The 26,823-nt window shown below is 41.7% G+C and overlaps 2 protein-coding genes across 3 annotated transcripts in view; both read right to left on the bottom strand.

Annotated features, from left to right (window-relative positions):
* Window positions 1-26,823, bottom strand: part of LOC143852591 (glycoside hydrolase family 2 protein) — an 84,939-nt gene that overhangs the window by 48,173 nt on the left and 9,943 nt on the right. The window contains exon 2 of one of the 2 annotated variants that reach the window (XM_077362044.1): window positions 18,162-18,360. In XM_077362044.1, coding sequence (XP_077218159.1) covers window positions 18,162-18,291 — 130 coding nt within the window. In that variant the 5' untranslated portion in view covers window positions 18,292-18,360. The remainder of the gene's footprint in view (window positions 1-18,161; window positions 18,361-26,823) is intronic. The other variant, XM_077362043.1, reaches the window with a different exon arrangement.
* On the bottom strand, window positions 22,771-24,130 carry LOC143852458 (uncharacterized). Its single transcript, XM_077361843.1, has 3 exons — window positions 23,549-24,130; window positions 23,278-23,409; window positions 22,771-23,028 (listed from the first exon to the last, which is right to left on the bottom strand). Exons 1-3 carry the CDS (start codon window positions 24,128-24,130, stop codon window positions 22,771-22,773), a joined length of 972 nt encoding a protein of 323 aa, XP_077217958.1.

The following is a 26,823-nucleotide window of genomic DNA, read 5'->3' as shown; positions in this document are numbered from 1 at the left end:
AAACGTTGCCAATTGAGCTTCTTGATCTTCGAGATGAAGCGCAAATAACCGTAAATGAAGCAATAGAAGATCTTGTGAAAGTACAGTTGTACGAAGGTTGCGAAGAAAAAACAGTTCAAGTAGGGTTTTTGCTGGAGGACGGACTCTGGCAAGAACTCGTTAAGTTCCTGAGAGGCAACACGGATGTGTTCGAGTGGACACCTGCTGACATGACAGGGATCGACCCTGAAGCAAGTGTACACTGACTAAATGTCGATTCGACCTGCAAGCCAATCAAGCAGAAGCGGAGACACTTCGCACCAGAGCGGCAAATGGCCATTAGAGAAGAAGTCGAAAAACTCTTGCGTGCAGATTTCATTCAAGAAATTAAATATCTAGATTGGTTAGTGTAAACACCCTCATTTTGCTACACTTTAACCAACAATAACCTAATATGTTGATCCGTGGAATTTCACTGGTAAAATATGCATCATCACATTCCCTGAAAACCAGAATGATAAAGAGATGCACCTAGTAAGATGATTAGTTCCAAAAAATTGGAAAAATGCCCTGATTGGTGACTTTAGAATGTTAAATTCATGTAAGAGTTCCTCTATCATGGATTTATATGTTTTAGGTCATTAATATCTCAATCTGACTTTACGGATCATCAATCGGGACAAAATAACTAGGGTCACTACACAGCCCGGGCCCTTATTCTATTCCGAGACCCGATTTACAGATCGAGGGCACATCTTGACCTGGGTGTCTTTCTTTACCAAGAATTTGAGATCATTTAGTCAAAGTAATATCAATCAAGGTTCATCTCAAGTTCGGATTAAATACCGAGTCACCTTAATTAAGCAAAAACCCAGTGAAAAGTTACGGATCAAGGAGGGATAAGCAAGATCCGTCGAAATCATCCTATTTAATCATCGATATCAAAACTTTATAATGTCTCAACTATTGTCGATATCATGGTTTAATAGTTTTAACCGTTGGCCCAAAGTTGATCGAATCAGTTGGTTCGTTTGGACCACCGATTTGCTCGATCTTTGGAAAAACGATCTACCGACGGAGATCGGGGACTCGCATTGGTCGAAAATTCTGAAAATAGTATTTCTATGGCAATATTAGGCTTAAATGAAAGAGGAAAAATCAACGATTGCAACGGCGAAAGAATTATCGAAATCGGACTTCAAAATCTCCTGAAAACTGCGTTTTTCAATTTTCACATTCAAAATATTTGAAAAATCTTCTACAAAGATTCTAGGAGATTTGGAGGCATCATCTCGTCCATTCTTTCGATCCCCTAAAGATCACAATTGATCTCAACCACCCAATCTCATTCCGTATCTTTTACAAAGATTCTAGAATATTTGGAGATCTCATCTCGTCCTTTCTTTCGATATCCTGAAGATTACAAGCAATCTAATCCATCCAAGCTGTTGCCATTCTCAACAAAGGCAACCAATTTGGACGTTTCCCTTCTCTTGAAATTTGCTTCCAAATCCACAAAGATTCAAAGGACAAGTGGCGTCATCCTAGACCTTGAATTGTTCCTAAATCTTTAGTGCTTGATCCTGGCCGCATAAGTGCTTGCCATTTGAACATGGTCACGGCTAAAATGGAAGACGCCAAAGAAGAGGGAGAATATTCTAGAAAAAATCAATCTTGGCCATTCTTTCCCCTTCCTTTTTTCATCACTCAATCACCACCCTACACCTCTAGGACCCAAAGATGGCAACTCAAGCTCATCCTTCCCCTATAAATACCCCTTCATTGCTCCATCCCAGGACAACTCAATACTCCAAGAACCCACACAAGGGAAAAACCTCCTCCTCCCTCTCTCTCTCTCCCTTAAAATTCGTCCAAACCTCCTCCTCCCTCTCTCTCATTTCTTCTTATCCTCTTTGGTGGTGGAATCGCTAAGGAATCAAATCATCAACAAGGAATCATTGTCAAAAAGGATCCAAAGGCAAAAGGAGTCATCTTCAAACTTGAAAGAGGTAAGTCATTCAAATTTAAGAATTTATAAGTGCAAACATGCAAGTCCTTTTTGTATCCTTAATATGTTTGAACCTGTGAAACTCTCATATTCGAACATTAGAATTAGAGGAGTTCACCAATTTGGCATTCTTAAGAGAAAAGATCTTTAGTCAAGGATGGAGAAATTCCTATTGAAAAATTGAAATTGGAACAGTTACTGCCATTAATAGGATTTTGTCTAGTGGAAATTTTCTTAAAATGGAGTTCTCTAAAATTGATCAAAAGATCTAAAAAAGGACTTGTGTGTAATTGAGATTTGGAAATATTTTATATTTGCAACCTCTCTCTATCCCTTCTCTTTATACCTTTTTATGTTGGGCCTCTCTCATCCTGTATCCCATGTCCCATTACCCCAAACCCAACTAACCTTACTCAACTGATTCAACCTCAACTCACCCGAACCCAGTCAAATTCAGCTTAACTGGACTCGGCCTAACTTGACTCAATTTGAATCAACCCAATCAAAGCACCTGCAACCCAAACTCGCCCCAATCTGCAGCCAAAACCACCCCAACCCTCACCAACCCGACCAACCCTCACCAACCCCGACTCAACCTGAGTCAACCCCGACTCAGCCCGCACCTCAACCCACCCCGTATCCCAAACCCAAAGGCCCCACCTCCATGACTATGGCTTTTGGCCAAAACCCATGCCCCATTCACCATTAGCATACCCCACCACTATAAGCTCACGGTCAAAATTCATACTCCATCACCCATAGCCATAAGCCTCACATCTCATCACCCATGTTCATCAGCCCCCTATGCCATTACACATGGTCACTACCCCGACCCCATCGTCCATAACCATCAGTTCCTTTACCCATGGTCATAGCCACACACCCCACACACCCCTCATTTATCCCCATTCCTACTCGATACTTTCCGAAATCTTTTGTCCAAACTCCAAATTCAACTATACCCTCATTCTCTTTCAATATACCTACCCGAACCCAATTAACCATTTTAATCCAATCGAAACTCAAATCCGATCCCGATCCGAACCACGAGTGCAACCCTTACCTCTACCCGCACCCCGAATCCAAAACCAGCAATTCGACCCCCACGTCTACCCTCACCCCACACCTCAACCCGGACCGGAACTTGAATATGAACCCGGACCCCTACGCCAACCCAAATAAGCACCCATAGCTCAAAGCCGCACCCCAACTTGTACTCCTACCTACCCCAACCCAAATCAGCACCAATAGCTCAAGCCGCACCCCAACTTGTACTCCTACCTACCCCAACCCAAATCAGCACCCATAACTCAAAGCCACACCCCTAGGCTGCCACCTAAGCCATCACCCCATATACTTCACTTCATTAGACCATGTCCCCCTCTATAAACCTCATAGCATATACATCCACATACCCATACTCCTACATCCCTCATCCACATTAGACCACCCCATTTAGTCTAGAATTATTCCCATAAGTTCAACCGACCATGTTGTCCCTCATACCCTTTTACATACCTCACATCCCTATTAGTTCTACCCTCCATCCCCATGTCCCATGAGGCCATCAGACCACATCACATGGCCATAGCCAACCCATACCACACCACCGTATCATAATATTCTCATCCCATGTATCATATTGTCACAACCCAAATCCCATCCGAACATCCCATATACTTAATAGCATAGCTAATCTCATCCCTTTAAATTCGTCCATAGCCTTACTACTATGAAGAGACCATGTTCATAACTCCCATAAGACCATACCCATATCCATCTCATCTCCACCAAAATTCCCAATCCAACCGGACCCAAAACCCGCAACCCGATCCCAACCCGGTTTTTGCCCCAACCCAGTTCAACCCCACCCCACACCCCAACCCAAAGCCGCACCCCAACTTAAAGTAGGACCCCAAACCCCAAACCCGCAACCTGACCCCGACCCCGACCCGTTTCAACTTGAACCACTCTAGCCCAAACCGGTCCAACCCGGGCCCGAATCCTCCCAATCCGGTTAATCCCACCGTCAACTTGAATCCTCCCAATCAGATTGATCCCACAGTCAACTCAAATCCGCTCAACCCAATCGACCCTACCGTCAACCCGAATCCGCTCAATCCAATCGACCCCGCCATCAACCCGAATCGGCCTAATCCAATTCTCTAATATTTCATAGTTTGGAATTAAGCCATATGGCCATGAATCTGAACCCAATGAGCCTCATCTAATCGGTTTACTCAGCCGGACCTACCTCATCCAACCTCAACCCAACTCAATCCCTTTTCAACCCGGGTCCAACCCAACCCACCCACTTGGTACAGTCAACTCAACTCACCCAATTTAATCCAGTCCAACTCGGACCAAACCCAATCTAACCCGGTTCAGCCCAGGTTCCACCCGAGCCAACTTAAGCCAACCCGGGTCCAACCTAAATCGACCCGAGTTCAACCAACCTAGCTGCACTCCCCCGACCCTAACCGGGATCATCTAACTGGAACCCCAACCAATTCGACCCAATTCGAACCTAACCCGGCCTGAGTCAGCCCGAGTTGGACCCTAAGCTGTAGCCTAGCACCTTATGCCACCTACCCGACCCAAGCTGCGCCCTACTCAGCCTTGATCCAAACCCCCAATGGCCTATTCAGCCTAGCCCACAACCCATGGCCTACTCGGCCTATCCCTCAACCCCATGGCCAAAAGCCCATTCGACCTAACCCAAGGTTCATTCGGCCAACCCTTTCCCCTCTAGTACTCGACCTAGCTAGCCAATCCCTTAGCCCCATCCCAATCCAAGCCCGACACCTAACCCAAGTTGCATCCCTACCCAGCCTAACTCCCCTCGGCCACCCTATTTAATTTTAACCGAACACCCACTCCATCACCTTATCTGATAGCCATTAAACTTTTTCATCATCACATCCGTGTAATACCCCATCTCCCTCAGCCACATCCATGCACTACTCCATTACCTTAGCTACATCCATAACCCATAACCGTAACAATACGTATATAAATGCATCAACCCATCCCCCATTCAAACTACCACATCACTATACATCACATCCCCATCCTCCACATACCCTTCACCCATATATTCTATCCCAACAGCCTACCTGTATCCATCTTACACACAAACCCATGATCCTTTTCTATCCAGCACATCTTTTCCATCAGCTACATCCTTTGCAATCCCCATTATCCGAGTCATTGCTTAACCCCTTACATTATACCGAGTCTTGCTTATTAAGCCCAACTGAGTCCACCCTTTTGTCTCTTAGTGAATTTTGTCCCTTCACTCCAAACCCGAGTTGCTCCTGTTGTCCATACCAAGTCAAGCTAACCAAGTTGCTCCTCAATCCCTCTAGTATCCCAACTCAATTCACTTAGACGAATCCCATAAGCTAATCTCTTTGAACCCCTGAGTGCAATATCTTGATGATTCCTTTGAATCCAATTCTGAACCCAAGTTCTCACCTCAATCTCAAATCCCAATTCAAAATCCAAACTCCTTCCACGGAAATACGTGTGGCTTGATTCCCACGACAGGATACGTAGGCAACTTGGTAAAACCAAGTTCAGCGGCACCTTTCTCCATCCTTCCCGTTCCCTCACACCCTTCTTCATCTCTTCCATCCCTCTTTCTATCCCTTCTCCCATTCTCAAATCATTGATTGCATGTTTAGTTCTTTGGTCATTTTGCATGATTAGTTACATTGCTTCCCATGTTTAGTTTCTTTGCATGTTTTATCACTTAAAAATGACATGTTACTTGTCCTTGGCAGAAATTGCATGTTTAGTTATTTTGTTTGAATTTGGAACCCTTTGGAATTTGAAAACCTTAAAGAACCTAAGAACTTTCACCTAATTGAAAAATCACAATTCAAGATCATAAATTCCAAAAATGCTTTAGGTTTTAAACTTAAAGGTTACACTCTAGGTTCCCCAGTAGAATCTTAGAGCCCAAACTTCACAAATATACTGAAAATGCAACTTAGGCCCATTGCATTAGATCTAGGTTCATATAGCATAGGTCATTTTAAGTCAAATTAATTAATCAAATTCAACTTAAACTAAATCTTATCAAATCTCATAAAATGACAAATCACTCATATAGGCATCTAAGCATTCTAGCTAGGCATTTAGGATCATCACTCCTGGCCCGCATGAGTCTAAACTGTGAACGGCCAAATCATTAGTAGTATTTAGATTTCCCAAACAAAACTCACATTTATACCCTTTTAGTTAAAACTTAAACAACTAAAGCATTTAAAAGGAAAAGTCTGACTTTCGTCAGGCAAGATCGATGTTGTACACTTCGTGCGGTACACCTTCCGATCTCGTAACCAGGTAACTTACCCAGAATTTAAATTGTAGACCAAATATACAAAGTTAATCATGGGTCCTAGATCCCTAATCTAGGTGGCGACTCTGGTCAGTTGCTTCTTTCGTGAAGTTAGGACTTTTATCCTAAATTTATGGAAAAGGCAACCATATTCAAATCCAATGGACAAAGGTACTATCATCATCGCAACACACACCCTCGTGGGCCACCCTCATCGGGACGGGATCCACAGTTAGCCAGCGTAGTCATGGTGAAAAAGTCTTAACGAAAAATGGAGGATCTGCATAAACTTCACCGACCTGAACAAGGACTGCCCAAAGTACAATTATCCCCTACCAAAAATAGATCAGCTCATAGACGCCACCTCGGCCCATGAACTACTGATTTTCATGGACGCGTTTTCGGGATACAATCAGATCAGGATGTACGAGTCAGATATATCGAAGACAGCTTTTGTAACGGACTAGGGGTTGTATTGCTACCGAGTGATGCCTTTCAGCTTAACGAATGCCGGAGCTACCTATCAAAGGCTAGTTAACAAGCTATTCCAAGAACAGATAGGCAGAAACATGGAAGTGTACGTCGATAATATGCTGGTCAAAAGCAAGCAAGCCCCTGAACACATAGCTGACCTCCAAGAAACATTCCAAGTTCTAAGAAGCCATGGCATGAAGCTCAATTAGACTAAATGCGTTTTTGGAGTCACCACAGGCAAATTCTTGGGGTTCATGGTCAGTCAAAGGGGGATTGAAGCTAATCCAGAAGTGATCAGAGCAGTAGTGGAGATGACTCCGCCTACCACCATCCGGGAGATTCATAGACTTCCAGGGATGATTGCTGCACTGGGTCGCTTCGTCTCTAAGTCAACTGAAAAGTGCCTACTCTTTTTCCAAGCAATCAAAGGAATCAAGACCAATCCCTGGACAACAGAATGCCAAACAACCTTCGACGAATTGAAGCGATATCTTACTTCCCCGCCTTTGTTCACCAAACCTGAACCCGGAGAGGAACTGATCTTATATCAGTGAGCCCGTCGGCGCTCGCAGCAGTATTGGTTCGCAAAGAAGCGAGACAGCAGAAACCGATTTACTATGTTAGCGAAGTTCTCCATGAAGCTGAAGGTACCAAAGGGTAGAGAAGTTAGTGTATGCATTGATCATGGCCGCCCGAAAGCTCAGGCCATACTTTCAAGCACACACCATCAAGGTCTTGACAGACCAGCAACTCAGGCAAGTACTACACAAACCTGATACCAGGGCAGCTGGTGCAACGGTCAGTGGAACTAAGTGAGTAGTCACCATGGACTACTTCACGAAGTGGGTAGAAGCTGAGCCGTTGCCTCACGCATGGAATACTAGGAACTTAAAGAGATACTACCAGTGAGGCCGCACCATCCCTCCCCCAAAGAAAAAGAAAGTAGCAATGAAAAGAAAGACAGTGTGAAAAACCCCTTCCTCTTTCTGTAATCAAGGTTATCAAACCAACTAATGTATGAAGATCAAAGTAATCAATGAAACGTTCTTGTTTTTCTTTTTTGTACTAGCTTTCCCCAAATGCACCACTCTCTCAGGACAAGATAACGCCTTTGGTTACATCCCTCACACTTCGAGGAGCACAACCTCGAAGTAGGGATCAAAACCGAACTTGTAAGATAACACAAGGCATTAAGCTCGAGTGTCACGAGTTCGGTTACAGCCCTCACACTTCGGGCGCAACCTCGAAGTAGGGATCAAAACTGAACTTGTAAGATAAAAAAATTGAAAAACCCGAGTTCGGCTACATCCCTCACACTTCAGACACAACCTCGAAGTAGGGATCAAAACCGAATTTTAAAAAAAAATCCAAGGTGGGATTGAAACAAAATGCAATCAATTACTCAAGACTTGTATCACGAACAAAGAAAACAAGGTCCTGACGAGCTCAGTGACAGAATGTTTTTTGAAATTTTCATTCATCATCAAAGAAAGGAATTCATTTGGAGGGCTTCTAGGCTGGACATCACAAAAAGAAAAATAACAAGGACCAAGCTTCAAGCTTGAGGGGCCTTCTCCGACTCAAGGGGTTGGGAAGATACGGGAGCGGTCTCTTCAGCATCCACGATGCGCGCCTCGGCTTGTTGAAGGACGATCTCCTCCAAGGAGATGTCAGGATACTTCGCGGCAACAAGGGCCTTGCAGTCGGCAAACCCTTCAGTGTAGGACTCAGCCGCGAGATTGAAGAGCTCCTCTTCCTTAGCTTGCACCGCGGCCGTCTTAGCAGCCCCAAGATCCTTCAGCCTCGCCCTATACTTTTCAAAGTCAGCGTTATACTTTATCTGCAAGTGATCCAAAGACTTCTTTAGTTGCTCAATATCTGAATCCCGGTCGCAAACATTTTGTTTACGCTTGATCCCCTCCTTTTTCAAATCACCGATCTCAGTGTTGAGACTGGTGATCGTCCCTGAAGCCTTCCTCGACTTCCCAACAATGTCTCCTGCCCAAATTTGCACGACATAAAGAGACGAACACAGCCCCTCAACGCTCAACTCCAGTGTCTGGTCATAAGCTTCAGCCTTGTGCTTGGGAAGTTGGCTCTCCAAGACAATCTCTTTTGCCACGCGAGGCGCACCTAAACCCCTATCTTCTTCAAAACAGCCCAGTTTGGGCGAAAGACAGGGTCCTTGTCACCAAGGATGTCGCCCACTAGCTCAACCTGTTCACTAGAAGATGGTTCTTGACCCCCATGTGTCTCTTTGTACAAAGATCGAAGAGACCCAGGTGATTTACTACGAGAACTATGGCGACCAGTCTTGCCCGGGCGGGGGTCGCCAATGAGGGCCATGTCAGACGACCTCTTCTTTTGGCTGCCTAATCCCGCTCTCCCTTTGGGGACAGCTCTGCCCTAAGGAGCATTGCCACCTTGGGCGAGCGTCTTTACCTTCTTAAGATTTGCCGAGCTTGCCATTTCTGCAAAAAATGAGCATTGCCACCTTGGGCGAGCGTCTTTACCTTCTTAAGATTTGCCGAGCTTGCCATTTCTGCAAAAAATAGGCAAGTGTGAGAGATTGGGCAATCCAAAATAACGCATGTATGACAAATCGCCCTAAGACACCTACATGCATCTGTGGCGGTGCTACTGTCGATCTCCACTAGCGTCTGCTCATTGATGAACTGTTTCCAATGAATAGCCCCATGCCTACGAATACGAATAGCACGAAAAACCTCCAAATCCTCACGATCTAAGGTTGGTGGTCTGTTAAGCGCCTTGGTATTGGGGCGAGACCAGTTTGTAGGCACCGACCAACCATCCCCCTGAGTGATGAAGAAAAATACGTTCTTCCAACCGTGGATGGAAGTCGGCTTGCCCTTGACCATCTTCACATCGGTGCACTGGCTTATATAAATCCAGCCCCCACCTCGATGCCTCTTCAAAGAAGCGCACCTCCAAAATAGCCTCAATGTCAGGACCTTCGGGAGCTTCACCTTGACTATATACATGAAGCCGATCAGGACCCGCCACGAGTTCGGCGCAACTTGAGCCGGGGCCAAACCATAATAACGAAGAACCTCAGCTACGAAAGGGTTGACAGGGACTCTGAAACCAAGTCTCCTCATATACGCAAATATCGGTACAGGATTTACAAGCTCGGTCTCCTTCTATAGCTATTCTAAGACCGAACTGGTCATGGATGCAATACTTGACTCTGATGTGCTCCAGCCTAACACCAAGAAGGACGTTCTTCTCGTGAAGAGCAGCAATTTATAGGTCAGGCTAGCTTCCATACGAGCTCTTGCCCAAACTTCAAAAGACCCTCCCTCAAGAGGGTTATTCGCCTCATGGTCTTCCTCCTCTTTATCATCCTCTTCACCACCTCCCTCTTCATCTAGTTCGCCCATCTCAAGAGAATCAGGCCGAACCCCTAAGTCTAGGATCTACTCTACCTCCACGATCTCTACCTCCTCAGACGAACTGCTTGACAAGTTACTCTAAGAGGAAGAACCTCCAGACTCAGACTCTGACTCAGAACCAGGCATGACGAAGAAAAACGGCAAATCCAAAAAGACGGCAAAGAAGAAATTATTACCGTTCTAAAGGCCACGATCTCAAGAAGCGACGAACAAGGAAGACGAGGATGATCTCATCTCTGCAGCGAAAGAAAAGAAATATGCGAATGATGGAAATGAGAACCCCTCACCCTACTTTTATAACCACTCTGACAAAATGACCACTGTTCAGATCGCGGCTCGTCATCTCCACAATCAAGATCTTGCCACGTGTCATCATTCCAGTGACATCATTAATTGTGGCACTGAACCTATAAAGGGGTGACCCATCCATCAACTTCCTCAAACTAGCCAAGGAAAACTACCAAGTATGGTAGTTCAGAAAAATATCCAGTTCGTCCTAAAGCTGTAATGCCCGACCCCACTAAGGGTCGACATTGGCTATTTTTTAAAAGTAAATTAGACAGTAGATCATCCGATCAGCGATCTTGATCGAAAAGATCTCGGTGTTCGGTAATCATATGTACAAACTTATGATTTGGAGCCTTTCGGACCGTTGGATCAACCACCGGATTCCTCCAATCGTCGATCTATCTCAAGTGGATAACTAACCATACCACTTGAGCATCTAAACCCTTTGATCCACGAGAGATAAAGGAAATTGGGGAAATCGATGGCTCATGTTATATTTTCGTCACTTTTCTTATAGCTCACTTTTAGGGCATCAAATCTTGTCCGTTCGACTTGATTTTGGTTTCGTTAGATGGGTATTTCGATTATCTATCCAATGGACCCAAGATTTTGTGATGCGGACATGATTTGACAAAGTTATGGGCCATTTACTATTAGGGTATGGCCTTGTGACGGAATTTGTTTTATTAGGCAAGCTTTAAATTTATTTTATGGGTTAGGGCTCTTGTTTAATCTTTGTAAAACTTTAATTAACATATAATTTTCCTCATAATTAAAATTCCACGGAAAACAGCGAAGTTTGTGGAAAAATCTGCAATAAGATTTCTTCCCAAGAAGGATCCACGTTTTTCCCTCTCATGGGGAAACGTGCGCACACTTACATATGAGTGTGGGTCCACCCTCATCAGTATAGTTACATATATATATATATATGGTTGCCTTGTATTTAATAAAAGATGTGCCTTGAAACTTACCAAAAATATCTAAATATTTAAAGAACCAATCAAAAATCATTTAAATGTAAAAAGAAAGAGATAAATTAGGGGGAGGATATGCGGATTTCCAATATTGGGGAGATCTTGCGCACGACTCAAAAATTGAGTTGTGCGCACCTCTTTTTGTGGAGATTGGAAAAGGTATGAAAATATTATTGGCGCACCTCTTTTGGGTTGAAATTCAAATCCCTTCTTTAAAGCCAACTTACTTTTGTGATAAGCCAAAGAGAGTAGAGAAACTTGGAAGCTTGCCTTCTATTGGTAAAGTTTTAGCAAGTAAATAAAAAAAGGGGGGACGAGATATATTCGACTTCTATTCTTGCCCTGTGCGCACGCTCACAGTTGGAGCAAGACGGAGAGAGCGAAAGAGTTAAAAAAAATCAATAATAAAGAGAAAAAAAGAAAGGAGGAGAGAAAGAAAGTGATCTAGCCTTCTTCAACCTTGATCCACCAAGTAAGTACCCATTGATCCTATAGATTCATGGGTGAGTTTTGCCATCCACAACTACATATTTTCTTTTCTTTTCTTTTCTTCTAAAAATGATTTTTGGTGTATGTCCGGCACTAAGCACTTAGGGCTTCCAATCAAAACGATTCTTATATACAGATTTTCAGAAAAATGCATAGATGTCTTTATTCAATCAATTATGAGAATAAATACAAATTTACTTTCCTCCTTCCATCTTGAGAAAGATGGCAAGTATCCCATAATTACTACCAGCCCTAAGTGCTTAGTGCAGGACATACACCAAAAATCCTTTTTAGAAGAAAAGAAAATATGTAGTTGCGGATGACAAAACTCGCCCATGAATCTATAGGATCAATGGGTACTTGGTGGATCAAAGTTGAAGAAGGCTAAATCACTCTCTTTTTTTCTCTTTATTATTGAATTTTTTTAACTCTTTCTCTCTCTTCGTCTTACTCTAACTGTGGGCGTGCGCACAGTGAGGGACAAGAATAGAAGTCGAATATATCTCCTCCCCCTTTTTTTTTATTTACTTAATAAAAATTTACCAATAGAAGGCAAGTTTCCAAGTTTCTCTACTCTCTTTGGCTTATCACAGAAGTAAGTTGGCTATAAAGAAGAGATTTGAATTTCAACCCAAAAGAGGTGCGCCAATAATATTTTCATACCTTTTTCCAATCTCCACAAAAAGAGGTGCGCACAACTCAATTTTTGAGTCGTGCGCCAGATCTTCCCAATATTGGAGATCCGCATATCCTCCCCCTAATTTATCTCTTTCCTTTTACATTTAAATGGTTTTTTATTGTTTCTTTAAATATTTAGATATATTTGGTAAGTTTCAAGCACATCTTTTATTAAATACAAGGCATGTATCTATATTGATGAGGGTGTGCCCACATTCATATAGAAGTGTGAGCACATTTCCCCATGAGAAGGAAAAACGTGGATCCTTTCTCGGAAGAAATCTGATTACAGATTTTTCCACGAACTTCGTTGTTTTCAGTGGAATTTTAATTCTGAGGAAAATTATATGTTAATTAAAGTTTTACAAAGATTAAACAAGAGCCCTAACCCTTACAATAACCTTAAAGATTGCCTAATAAGACAAATCCCGTCATAAGGCCATACCCTAATAGTAAATGGCCCATAACTTTGTCAAATCATGTACGAATCGTGAAATCTTGGGTCCGTTTGATAGATAATCGAAATACCCATCTAACGAAACCAAAATCAAGTCGAACGGACAAGATTTGATGCCCCAAAAGTGAGCTATAAGTGACGAAAATATAACATGAGCCATCAATTTCCCCAATTTCCTTGATCTCTTGCGGATCAAAGGGTTTAGATGCTCAAGTGGTCTGGTTAGTTATCCACTTGAGCTAGATCGACGATTGAAGGAATCCGGTGGTTGATCGAAGAGTCCGAAAGGCTCCAAATCATAAGTTTGTACAGATGATTACCGAACACCGAGATCTTTTCAATCAAGATCGCTGATAGGATGATCTACTGTCTAATTTACTTCAAAAATTGTCAATGTCGACCCTTAGTGGGGTCGGGCATTACAAAAGCCGATCTGGGTACAAGTTTTACAAAACGACAAAATCCAGCTCGTCTCACAGACGAACTGAATGCTGCGTATTGGATTGTAAAATTGCCCAAGCATGGCAGTTCGTCCGAAAAGACAACAACCATAAGATGAACTGGGTGCCAACTTTTCACAAAAAGACAAAAATTGCCCAAGCATGGCAGTTCGTCCGAAAAGACCACAGTCAGTTTGTCCATAAGACGAACTGGGTGCCAACTTTTTACAAAAAGACAAAAATTGCCCAAGCATGGCAGTTCGTTCGAAAAGACAACTAGTACGTCCATAAGACAAACTGGATGCTAACTTTTCACAAAAAGACAAGAATTACCCAAAGAGGGCAGTTCGTCTAAACTCCAATTCGTCTATAGGACGAACTGGGCGTCAAGTTTGCAGAAAAAACAAAAATTGCACAAAGAAGGCAGTTCGTCTGAACCTCAGTTCGTATAGACGAACTAGGTGTCAAGTTTGCAGAAAAGACAAAAATTGCCCAAAGAGGGCAACTCGTCTAAACTCCAGTTCGTCCTCGTCTATAGGAGGAACTGAGCACCAAATTTGCATAAAGGATAGGAACTACCCAAGTAATGTGGCTCTCTGAAATCCTTCCCCAAGTCTGAAACATCGACTTAAGGAATCGGGGGCCAAAAATAACCCTCCAATCGCAGACCGACATGTGGCAACAAAGCAAATTTGTAGTTACACTACCTGATCAAGGGTAAGTGGGTAATTGCAGCCTCAAAGGCAAATTTCTAAGGCAAATCCCTCCCAATCATTAGACAACACCTGTCCAGGGGCAACAGATAAATGTAAAGTCCACCCAATCATAGGTTGACACCTGTCTAAGGGCAGCAGAATAATCTAATACCTAGACTCCAACTATAAATAGCCTTCAAAGGCTCAGAGGTAGGGGTCCGAATCCCGAAATTTACTATTCATATGAAACTTTCTTTATCTGTTGCACTTACTGACTTGAGCATCGAAGGACCTTCATGGAGTAACCACTCCGGGTCAGTCGTCTGACCGTTTACTACCTCGTGTAGGTGAACCCCAGCTCTTACCAAGCCATCTAAGCAGATCACCAATTTTGAGCGCAACACTTGGTGTGCACCTTGAAGTACAAAACAAAAGACAAAGAAGACAATGAGAAGAAAGGATTTAGAATATAAAGAATAGGATGGAGAGGAGATGGAGATTCAAAAGAGAAACAAAGAAAGGATTTGGAATATAAAGAAAGAGACTAAGAAAATAGAAAATAGAAAGAACCCAACAAGGGTATGGATTTAGAAAAGAAAAGAGATTTGTAGTTTTGGATGTTGGATAATGGAGGAATAGAAGGTCGAGTAGAACCTAAAATTGGTTTACGGCAAAGAGGGAAGAGGTTTTTTTTTTTTTTTTTTTTGTGGATTACGGCAAAGGCAAGGAGTGGGTTTTACGGAAAACACAACACGAGGGTTTATGCATGAGTTGAGAGATGGAGAGATTTTAGCGATTTGGGGAGAGATTTTCAAGAGAGATTGAGAGAGGGTTTCACGCGAAAAACCAAAGAGAGAAGCATGGATTGAGAGACAGACAGAGAGAGAGAGAGAGAGATGGAGCGTGGCGCAACACACATGGAGATGAGATAGAGAGAGGATGGCGTGACTCTTCTTCTTTTCTTCCCTTCGGATCTTTACTCTGATACGATGTTAGATAATGGAAATAGGGTTGGAGAGGAAGAAGAGGAATGGAGAAGATGGAGAGTGTTTACTAGGGAGCTCCTCATGTAAATGGTGTATATATAGGTCCAAATAGGGCATCCAATGTAAAATGACTACAATACCCTCTATCATACCAATAATGACTACACTACCATTTACACATTATTCAACAGTTTTTGTTTGGTTGGATATTTTAGTGGAAATCTTGTAAATCACGTAAAAATATGCCATTGATAAAATTTAAAGATGAAACTTCATGAAATACAAGAATAAGCACAAATACACACTTAAAATCCATCGAATAAGCAAGAAAACCACACATAATGGTTTACAAACATATAACACCTACTGACATGCACTGTTGACTTGTCTGATAATTTAGAACATATCGAATTTAACACGTAATTCATATAAATATTTATACATAATACATGCACCGCATGTTGCATGAAATTCATATAAATATAATTAAGTAATAAATATTAATATAGTATACCACTATTACACTTATGATTTTGTTTTACGCATTTCGTTCATTTCGGATTCTATTTACAAGAGGATGGAATCAGAAACATTTCAGTCATTTCGTTTCAGTTTCAATGGAAATTTAAAATCATGCTATGTATTGGAGCAAGTAAAGTCCAACATATAGCACCGACCTTCAAGTTCTTCCTAGTAAGCAAAAAGATACCACTAATTGTAAAAGATCACGACTTGAAACTAAACAAAATGAGTGCTTAAAGAGGGTACACCGATGATTAAGGAAAATGACTTAAGAAAACAATCTTCTCACAACTTTCGAACAATAAGAATAAAGTGGTAAGTTCAAACCAAGGATTGTTTACTCAATGCCCTAAAACGCAACAAGTCTGGAGTTATTTCTTTGGCTTGTTCAATGTGTTTCAGGATATATCTGTGTTGCTTAGGTAAAGTTGTAGAAGAGGTAAAAACCAGCGGGTAATAAGAAACTTGGTTGCCTTCAGAAAATTCTGCTTCTTTCAGCAACATGGATCGTGTGGAAGGATAGAAATAATAAGAAATTTAATGAAATTGGTAAAATTATTAATTGGGGGCTCCCCCAATCCAGGGTTGGATTAAGTTAATTTTTTATGACAGCAGTAAACTCCATAATATTTGTGGTAAGGCCGAATCTTTTTTGTGGTAAGGCTCAGGCATGGAATCTACGAATAAGGGGACAGAATGTGGTGAGGAAGTTCGATCGGTTCTACAAGTCAGTCATAACTGAAATGACTTCTCCCTAATTAGTACACAGTTCTTCTATTCTATGCAAGCCCATTTTGTGAATGTGACGCGGCAGAGGCAGAAGTTCATTGTGTGTGGAACGAAATCAATTCGGTTACTCATATTGGAGTTGAAAAGTGGTGGGTTGAGGCTGACTCGTGGTTTTAAATTTCGGCCGAAACGTTTCGTTTCGGCCGAAATATTTTGGTTTTGGTGGAAATCGAAACGAAATTCACAGTGAGTCGGAAAAGTACCAAACTTCGCCGAAACGTTTCGGAAATTTCGGCCAAAACGTTTCGGAAATTTAGGGAATTTCGGTGAAACGTTTCGGAAATTTTGGTGAAACGTTTTGGTTAAGTATAAAATTTCGGTGAAACGTTTCGGAAATTTCCGAAATTTCAGTGAAATTTTTACAAGATTTTGTCCGAAATTTCGTACCGAAAACGAAACGTTTCGGTTTCGCTGATGACCGAAACCGAAACCGAGATTTAAAACCTTGGGCTGACTCCCTCAACACAATTTAATGGCTTAGGAAGGATACCCCTCCCCTCCTTGGAGAAAAAGAACCTCATATAGGGAGATTTTTTATATATTGTGGAAGATTGAGTGTTCCTCCTCCCATATTCAGAGGGAAGGAAACACTTCCGTTGACAAGTTGGCAAATTTTGGTGTGTCTGGCACATGATTGTATCGTATGGCAAGAGATGCCTGGATTGTAATTTTTCTTTATTCTTTTGTGTTCTTGTTTTTGTATTGTTGCAGCTAGCTCCGACTAGCTTGGCTTGTTTATTTCATTCATTTATTCTTACTTGTTTGAAGAGAAAAATAGAAAGATGTATCAAAAAATAATAATTTAAACAGAAACAGTATCAGGTATTGACGACAATCAGATGCCAACAAAGTATGAATCAATGTTAGCTCTCAACAAAACAAAACCCTTAGAAGGAAGAGCTGATTAGTGACTAAAATAAGAAGGAAAAGCTGATTCTTTTAGAAGTTCAAAGCACTTTCTGAGAGTATTTAAATGTTAGGTTGGTGGTGGAAGCAAACTTGAGCAATGCTATTGATTGTGCATCCAAAGTAAGCATAAAATGTGCCTATCCATGGACACGTAAAGCAGTGGCAGATCAACATAGGTGTGAACAAAGCACCATTCCGTCAATTCGCAAATCTACAATAGTGATAACTGTCTTTTAAAACACTGTAGCAGCAGTCGTTTTCAGCTAGTTTAAAGGTTTCACTTGTCCATATCCCAAGGGATGTAGAAGCAGATCATTAGATAGGGAAAGGGTCAGCCACTATGAGATTTCTACCCGGCAAGTTCCACTCTTTCTAGAGTTTCTTTCTCCTTTTTAATAAAGTCGTCATTCATTAAAACAAAATGAAAATTGTTTTGGAAAGCAAAATGCAAAGTCCGTAAACAATCTGTAACTAATGGTCCATAGCAACGTTTGCTTCATTAGATGGCATCCTTAAAGATCATGTAACTAATGGTCATTTTGCTTCATTGGATGGTATTAGATGAAACTTATTATTGAAGAGAAAATACCAAGGACTAACATACTACGTTGTAAACTTATTTCTCTGGGTAAAAGAACACTTGTGAAAGAAATAATCTCCACCTAATTTGTCTCTATCCACAACCTTACATGAATGGTAAAGTGGTGCTTACCTTCAACTGTATCATGGCAGTGCAATGAAACATGAGCATCTCTCTTTCTCCACTTGATGAAGGATTCATCTTCCCAAATTCTTCGAGCATGGCCAGAAGGAAACTGTGGTTGTCCAACCAGAGAAGCCATTTCCAATATCCAATACCGTATCCTTATTCTATGGAAAAAAAAAGTATCTCTATCATTAACAGATAAGCCCTACAATGACAAAAGACAGCATTAACTCACATCTTAACTAAAGCATCTTACAGAACAAAAAAATTCAAAATTTGCATAGAAACAACAGACAACATATGTTTGTAACTAATTATAATCATTGCGTATTTACATGCAATATCAAAAGGGGAGTGATAAATCGACCCCCATATAGGGCAGCGCTTGGAGAGAGAGATAGAGAGAGAGGAGAGAGAGAGGGGAGACAGAGAGAAATGGGGGTCGATATAAAATATTAGGGGGTCGATTTATCACTGCCCTATCAAAAGTGAGGACAGTCATACAAGAAATGTAACTAAACAAATATGTTACATATGTTTGTGCACAATAATGTTCACAGTGTCATAGTCATAGATATAATCATACACAGGATAGCTTGAGTGAATGTTGAAGCCCCATAAGTTGTAAAATAGGTAGAAAGTAGTAATATGCTAGTTGCGCATGGTTGTCCATTTGCAACGGGGTGCTAAAATCCAATAGCTTCGGGTTAACAATGTAAATGTTGAAAAGGCAAGAAAATCTAGAAAATTGTGATTCTTATTACAGAAACTCTATTCAAAAGTTATAAAAATGATGCCAACATAAAAAATAAAAACATATTGTCCCTATCATAAGTAGTAAAAGACTATCTTTTAGGAGGGAATGCATATTATTACTTTAAGGCAAAATTGGACCTTCACAGTAACTTATATAGAAAAATAGTTAACCAAAATTTATCCAAATCAAAAAATAAGCAAGCAACTGCAAGTTATTCCTATAAATTTCAGAATTAATTCTAGCCCTCAGAATTTTAAAAGTCACCAAAAACTCCCATGAATCTCTTATTCTACAACAAACCTAATAAAGGTATCTATAAATCATAAGAAACAAATTAACAAATTAAATACTTTAGCAAAAGGAAAAGGCTCTATTGTTACCATTCAAAAAAAAAAAAAAAACCTCCACAGATAACAAATATGCAGCTAACCAACTTGCCGATAATAAGGAATAAGAAGAAGGAGAAGAGAAAGAGGTTTCTGGGAATGAAAGGATATGCTCCCACCGTGGGACATGGGCATGCCCTATTTTATTCTCATCAGTCAAAGTGTCAAACTTTACATAATGACAAAATAACCCCTCGCATAATTTGCATAACATAAAAGAGATACATCATAAGCTCATTGATACACAGTACTCAACTCAACTCAATTCAACAAAGCCTTTTCCCAAACTAGTTGGGGTCGGCTAAATTTTAGAAAAATTTCATGAAGACGGTGAAAGGAATCTACCCGACTCTAATCCTAGCTCTAGTCATGGTTTTAAATTTCGCCCGAAACGCGCAACCGAAACAAAATTTACATGAAGTCGTTTCTTTACAAGATTTCGGCGGTGAAATTTCGGTTGAAATTTCGTTTTTAGCTTTTTTTTACAAAATTTCCACCGAAATTTTAAAAAAGTCCACCAAAATGTTATAATTCCCGCCGAAATTTATGAAATATTCACCGAAATAGCCAAATTTTCCACTGAAATCGACGAAATTTACACTGAAATTTTAGACTTTTCAGTCGAAATTTTAAAAAAAAACGAAATCATAATCTTATTTTTACATGGTTTCGGCCGAAATTTCGGCCTGAAACCGAAATGTTTAGGTTTTGGTGGTGACCGAAACCGAAATTTAAAACCTTGTCTCTAGTTGGGTTCGTCTATGTGGATCATTTTCTTCCATTCTATCCTATCCAAGGTCATGTTCTCTGTTATGTTCCTAGCTATCAAGTCTTTCCTCACTGTTACTACCCAAGTTGTTTTCGGTTTGCCCCTATGTCACGCCCCAAACCCCCACCCTGGGTGTAGGACATGACAGTGCCGTACACCTGCAAGACAAGTCCCACAAATGTACAAGGCTACAGTGCAATAACAGAAGTAAGCCTGGCATTTCATAACTAAAATATCAAAGTCTCAGTTAATGCGGACCCAACAAAGTCAAATCAAATCTCCATACTCCCCTGAACCAAAATAAAATAATAAAATCTTGGGAAAACTACTAGAAACCCCCTGGATAAAAACATATCTTCACGAATCCCCCCAAAAATTTCCTAATTACCAATCACCCCATAAATAGCTTTTAATTTTGCCCATTATCCAATTTACCCTTTCTTATGTCACCTTACAAATCCTTAAAATCTCTCCATCCATTATTCCCTCTCTCTCTCTCTCTCTCTCTCTCTCTCTTAATTGATAAATTTTAGCCGTGCATGTACGTGCCCCCAAAAATACAGCGGGCCCACATTATTTTCATGATCCAAGCCATTCATTTGTTGGTCCCTGACGTGGATAGGAAGTGCCTAGAATATCTCCTCCGTAGGACGATCCTAACCCTCCGATTTGTTTAGGTCTAAAATGGGGATCGAAGGGTTAGGATCATCCTATGGAGGTCATTTTTTGGGCACATCCTATCCACGCAGGAACCAACAAATGAATGGCTTAGATCACCAAATAATGTGGGCCCACTGTATTTTTTGGCTGCACCTGTATGCACCGCCATCCCATATAATTTGTGTGTGTGTGTGTGTGTGTGTGTGAGAGAGAGAGAGAGAGAGAGTTCAATCGATTAATGGATGGAAAGATTTTAGTGATTTGTAGCAAAATGTGTAAAAGGCAAAATTAAAAGCTATTTATGGCCTGATTGGTAATTAAGAAATTTTACGGGTGATTTGTGAAGATAAGTTTTTATTTAGGGGGTTATTAGTAGTTTTTCCTAAAATCTTTACATCTTATTCAAAGTATTGACTTCCTAATGAAGCGGAAATAAATAAACTAAATCTCCAAGCCAAATCCGGTTCAAATGCTAAGCGTCCTGTTCCTCGTTATCCTCACGAGGGTCAAGACCTAAAAAATGTTATATAACCACAATCAGCTGAAAAGCTCAATGCATAATAAAGCACTACTCTAAGTACAGGTCTAAGCATGCTAAGGCTCAATAAGGATCAGATAACAGAATCAAAATTGAATACTGAAGTTCAACAGAAATAATAGGCACAGAAATAATTATAGGTCCATGTCAAATAAAATTCTGAGTTTAAGGTGCATTAGAGCAATTCAATATCAAAGTTATTGTCAACGCCAAAAAGGTGTTCAGAATTCAAATCCACTTCAGAATCATCGGCATGGTCCAGAAGACATGTTATTGCTTACACCGACAGTCCACGGTGTTGGAACTAGTTCCTCAAAGTTCATATACAAGTCGACAGGGCCAGCATTTTATCCCACTGACGGGCCAGAAGTTCCAGTGTACTACCCCCACGGTGGGTCCAGAGTTGCCAATTGTACTACCCCCATATGGCAGGGTTTCAGAATTTACCCAAGTCTCCACAGAAGTGTCCAAAAAGCGTCCAAGGTTCATATTGAAAGGTTCAAATTTCAAAACTGAGATTCATAACAGTTATTTCAAAGGTTCAGAATTGTAATGGTACAGTACTAAATGGGTAAAACATAATTAGGCATGCTACCCCCATATGGCAAGGTTACAGAATTTACCCAAGCCTCCATAGAAGTGTCCAAGGTTCATATTCAAAGGTTCAAATTTCAAAACCGTGATTCATAACAGTTATTTTAAAGGTTCAGAATCGTAATGGTACAGTACTAAATGGGTAAAACAGAATTAGGCATGGTAGACCCAAGGCTATTTCAGAGGTTTAAAGATGTCAATCACAAGGTTCCAAAGTCAATATCAATTCAAAGTGTATAGGGTTTATAAAATACCCGAAGTAAGAAGCCCTAATCAAAGTCAAAGTCTTACTGACCAAAAACGCCCCTCTTAATAGAGGGGGACGAAATTTTAATAAGGGGGTATTTTGTGTACTTACACCCTACCTCTTTTTTCCATCAACTTTGCACGAGTCGCCTCTTCTCACTGGAGCATACAAAGGCCTATGTTGGATATATCCAAACCATCTTAAGCAATGCTCTCTCATCTTTTCCTCAATTGGTGCCACCCCCACCTTTTTGCGAATGTCTTCATTTTTAATTCTATCTAACCTTGTGTGGCCGCACATCCATCTAAGCATGCGCATCTCCGCTACACTTATCTTATGCACATGCTGCTTCCTGGTGGCCCAACATTCTGAGCCGTACAGCATGGTTGGCCTCACAACTGTCTTATAGAACTTTCCCTTTAATATGATTCTATGGTTTCTTCGAGGGAAACCAACCTTCTAAGCCAAAGCTTGAAGATAATCTGTCATGCATTATTCAATCAACTAGTCTCTCCTAAATAGAGAGATTTACAAAAGGAAATAATCTCTCATAAATGGAGAGACTTACAAAAGAAGAAATAACAAATATAGAAGTTCCCAAAAGCAATAAAATCTAGAAGAAACCTACCAAACTAAAGGACCTAAACATGGCATGAAATAAAAGCTAAACATGGCATGAAATAAAAGCATATCTTGAAGATCTTCTCGATCTTCTAGCTGGTCCACGATTGCAATCATTCCCTCCCCCTTCAAGATGAACCTTGTCCTCAAGGTTGAAGTGAGGAAACCGCTTCCTAAGATCGTCACAGTCAAGCCAAGTAGCCTCATCGGTAGGTAGACCTGCCCATTGCACCAGTGCCTCTGTGATGAATCTCCCACTTTGTCGATTCCAACGATAGTTAAGAACTGCAACTGGCTCAGGCTGAAATACTCTGTCAGAAGAAATAGGAGGTAAATCACTAGAAGTAGGCACAACGGTTCCGAAATGTTTTTTTAACACCGACACATGAAACACCGAGTGTATACGCGAACCTTCCGGTAACTCCAATTGATATACTACCTTGCCAATGCGTGCAACGATCTTGTAAGGCCCGTAATAACGCTGAGCCAACTTCTAATTAACACGTCGGCCCATAGTAGATTGGCGGTAGGACTGTAGCTTGAGGTATACCATATCATCAACCTGAAACTCACGCTCGGTACGATGTTTATCATGTTGGACCTTCATGCAATTTTGAGCCATCACTAAATTATCCTTAAGGTCACGGAGTAACTGATCCCTTTCACATAAAGCCTTATCGACCTGGTCAACAGCAGACGTACCGACAATATATCGCTATAGGACAGGTGGAGGACGCCCATATAACACCTCAAATAGCGTCATCTTTTCTGCCAAAGGAAGACATCTCGTCCAATGTTTCGGCCGATCAGCAATGAAGCACCTCAAATATGTCTCCAAGCTCCGGTTGAGAGTCTCCGTTTGGCCATCCGTTTGAGGATGGTAGGCGGAACTCATCTTCAATTGGGTTCCCTGTAGCTAAAAATATTCCTTCCAAAAAATTACTAATAAATATGGGATCTCGGTCACTCACAATGGAGCATGGCATGCCATGAAGCTTTGAAACATCGCGAACAAAAACTTCCGCGACAACACGTGCTGTATATGGATGACCGAGAGCATTAAAATGAGCATATTTAGACAAACGATCAACAACCACCATAATCACCGTCTTACCCGCCGACACCGGCAGTCCATCAATGAAATTCATCGATATGTCCTCCCAAACTCTATCTGGAATCGGTAGTGGCTGCAACAACCCCGCCGGATCCAACGTCTCATATTTATTTATTTTACAAACAACACAACCAGCAACAAAGCGCTTAACATCGCCTTTGAGTCCTTTCCAAAACAAGTTCTGAGAAATACGCTTGTAAGGGATAAAATATCCCGCATGACTTCCTGTAGGCGACGAGTGAAACTCCGCAGGCAAAACCTCGCGCAATGGTGAGTCAGATGCTAACATCAACCGCGCAATGGTGAGTTAGCTTGATCCATCCTTTTTTAACAGCGAGGTGAGGGGAGCAGCGATTTTACCGTAGTTGCGAATAAAATGACGTTAATACCCAGTGAGGCCCAAAAATCCACGAAGCTCACGGACATTTCTTGGAACGGGCCAATCAAGCATACTATGGATTTTTGAGGGATCGGCAGACACCCCTCTATCTGAAACAATATGCCCCAAATATTCCACTTCTGTTCTCCCAAATGATAATTTCGCATGGAACTGATGTTCCTTGAGCACTTGTAGAACCTCTCGTAAATGGAGTAAGTGTTCTTTCCAGCTACCACTATAGACCAGAATATTATCAAAGAAGCCCAAAACAAACCTCCTCAAAAATCTACGAAATATATCGTTCATGACTCCTTGAAAAGTAGACGGCGCATTCGTGAGTCCGAAAGGCATCACTAAAAATTCATAGTGACCGTCATGAGTGCGAAAGGCTGTCTTGGAAATGTCCGCTTCCTTCACACAGATCTGATGGTATCCGGAGCGGAGATCGAGCTTCATAAAATAAAGGGCGCCATCAAGTTCATCCAATAACTCATCAATCACCGGAATTGGAAAACGGTCTTTGACGGTGATATGATTGAGCGCCCTATAGTCCACACAGAAACGCCAAGTGCCATCTTTTTTACAGACCAACAACACCGGGGATGAATACGGACTAGTGCTATGGCGTATAAGGCCGGCTTCTAACATCTCCTTCACACATCTCTCTATCTCGCTTTTTTGAAAGTGCAGATAGCGATATGGCCGAACATTTGTAGGTGATGTACCCTGCTGTACCTCAATTTTATGGTCCTGAGCACGCGATGGTGGTAACCCCTTGGGTTCCGAAAAGACTACAGCAAACTCTGTAGTAAGTATTGAAGATCAAGGGGAGGAGTGGGAGAGTTACCCTCATTGGTATGTAGCTGGTATAATAAATAACATGGGGCATCATGCCAAATGAAGTGTTCTAAAGAATGAAGAGAAGCCAGTTGAGGACCCGGAGGGCGTTGACCTTTGATATGATGTTTAATAGTACCCATTGAAAAATCCATGGTCAATTTCTTCCAATCGCATAGTACCGGCCCAAGGCTCTCTAACCATTGTACCCCCAACACTACATCAGCACCGTTAATTGGCAGGAGATACATATTTGTTTTACAACAGTACCCTGGAATCTCAACATCAAGGTCTGAACAACGGCCATCGCACTGCAGCTTGTTACCATCTGCTGCCATCACCTGAAATGCCAGAGAGGGGGAAATTAGGTACCTCATTTTTTGAGCAAGGCGGCTGTTGATGAAGTTGTGGGTATTGCCGCTGTCGATTAGAAACGAAATGGCTCTTCCTTGTACCGTCCCCATTACCCGCATGGTACGGGAATAGACCCCACCGGCTAAAGCATGAACTGAAATTTCAGGTTCTTCTGGAACGGTGTCACACTCATGATATTCTTCGCCTTCTTCGTCATCCGCCACCAACAAAAAAATTTGTTGTGACTAGCACTTATGACTCGGGCCAAATTTCTCATCACAGTTGTAGCATAAACCCTTATCGCACCGGGCTTGCATCTCAGCCCATGTGAGCCGACGAATCGGTGGTGTTGTAGTTGGTGTCCGGGTCAACGTTACTGCTGGGGGAGAAGGGCAAGGTGGTGCTCTCATGAATCCACCCGCATTCGGGCGTTGGCTCCGACGGAGGCGCTGCAATTTTTCCTCTTGCATGCGCGCTAGCCCAATGGCAGCCGTGAGAGTAGTGGGGCGAAACATCCGCACATCGGCTGCAATATCTTCTCGAAGTCCCCCCAATAAAACAACCAACAAGCGCCATTTCTGACCAATTTTGAACCCAATTGGAAAGGCGTTCGAACGCCCTCTGATAATCCCGAGAGGATCCTTCTTAGCGAATCTTCGCTAAGGCTTCATCAAAATCCTCATACTCATTGGGGCCAAACCTTACCAACAACGCTTTCGAGAACATCTCCCATGTAATATAATGGTAGGAGCGCTTCATAGATTGGAACCACTGGTTCGCCTCCCCCTCTAGGTGGAACAAAGCGAGCAATACGCGTTGGTCCAACGGCGTGTCTTGATAGCGAAAAAATTGTTCCGCGCGATGAAGCCATTCTGTAGGTTCGGTGCCGGAATATCTCGGAAAATCCAAGCATGCAAAACGAGCCTTAATAGTGTTGTTGTCCGCACTAGTCCCTGTTTGCAAGTTGGGTGGTCGTTGCACATTACTTCCATGCGTGCCCTCACTCTCCTGCGACATCACGTTCTCATGGACAAGGATGTCTAAGGATGCATGTAATTGTTCATTCTGAGATCTGATAATAGCCATCCCCACTACCAAATCTTGGACCGCCGTAGTGAGCTCCCGTAGAGAGGCCGCAGTCTCCTGTTCCTTGGTTTCGAGAGCCTCAATCCTCTCCTTGTTAGTGGCCATGGATCGATGCTCTGATACCAGTTAATATGATTCTATAATTCTATGGTTTCTTCGAGGGAAACCAACCTCGTAAGCCAAAGCTTGAAGATATTCTGTCATGCCTTATTCAATCAACTAGTCTCTCCTAAATAGAGAGATTTACAAAAGGAAATAATCTCTCATAAATAGAGAGACTTACAAAAGAAGAAATAACAAATACAGAAGTTCCAAAAGCAATAAAA

This window comes from Tasmannia lanceolata, unplaced genomic scaffold (genome assembly GCF_043159265.1).
Source record: "Tasmannia lanceolata isolate RefF3 unplaced genomic scaffold, GAP_Taslan_0.1 ptg000019l, whole genome shotgun sequence".
Lineage (NCBI taxonomy): Eukaryota > Viridiplantae > Streptophyta > Magnoliopsida > Canellales > Winteraceae > Tasmannia > Tasmannia lanceolata.
Note: the sequence above shows the minus strand (reverse complement) of the source record. Positions and strands in the feature narration are given on the sequence as shown.

What these genes read in the sequence shown, in the direction of transcription:
- LOC143852458 (XM_077361843.1), bottom strand. Translation starts at nt 24,130, where the DNA reads ATGTTAGCATCTGACTCACCATTGCGCGAGGTTTTGCCTGCGGAGTTT. An exon ending in AGCTTGGAGACATATTTGAG is followed by an intron (nt 23,410 to 23,548) that starts GTGCTTCATTGC and finishes GCTGTTGACCAG; the next exon opens with GTCGATAAGGCTTTATGTGA. An exon ending in AGTTTCAGGTTGATGATATG is followed by an intron (nt 23,029 to 23,277) that starts GTATACCTCAAG and finishes AGAGTATTTCAG; the next exon opens with CCTGAGCCAGTTGCAGTTCT.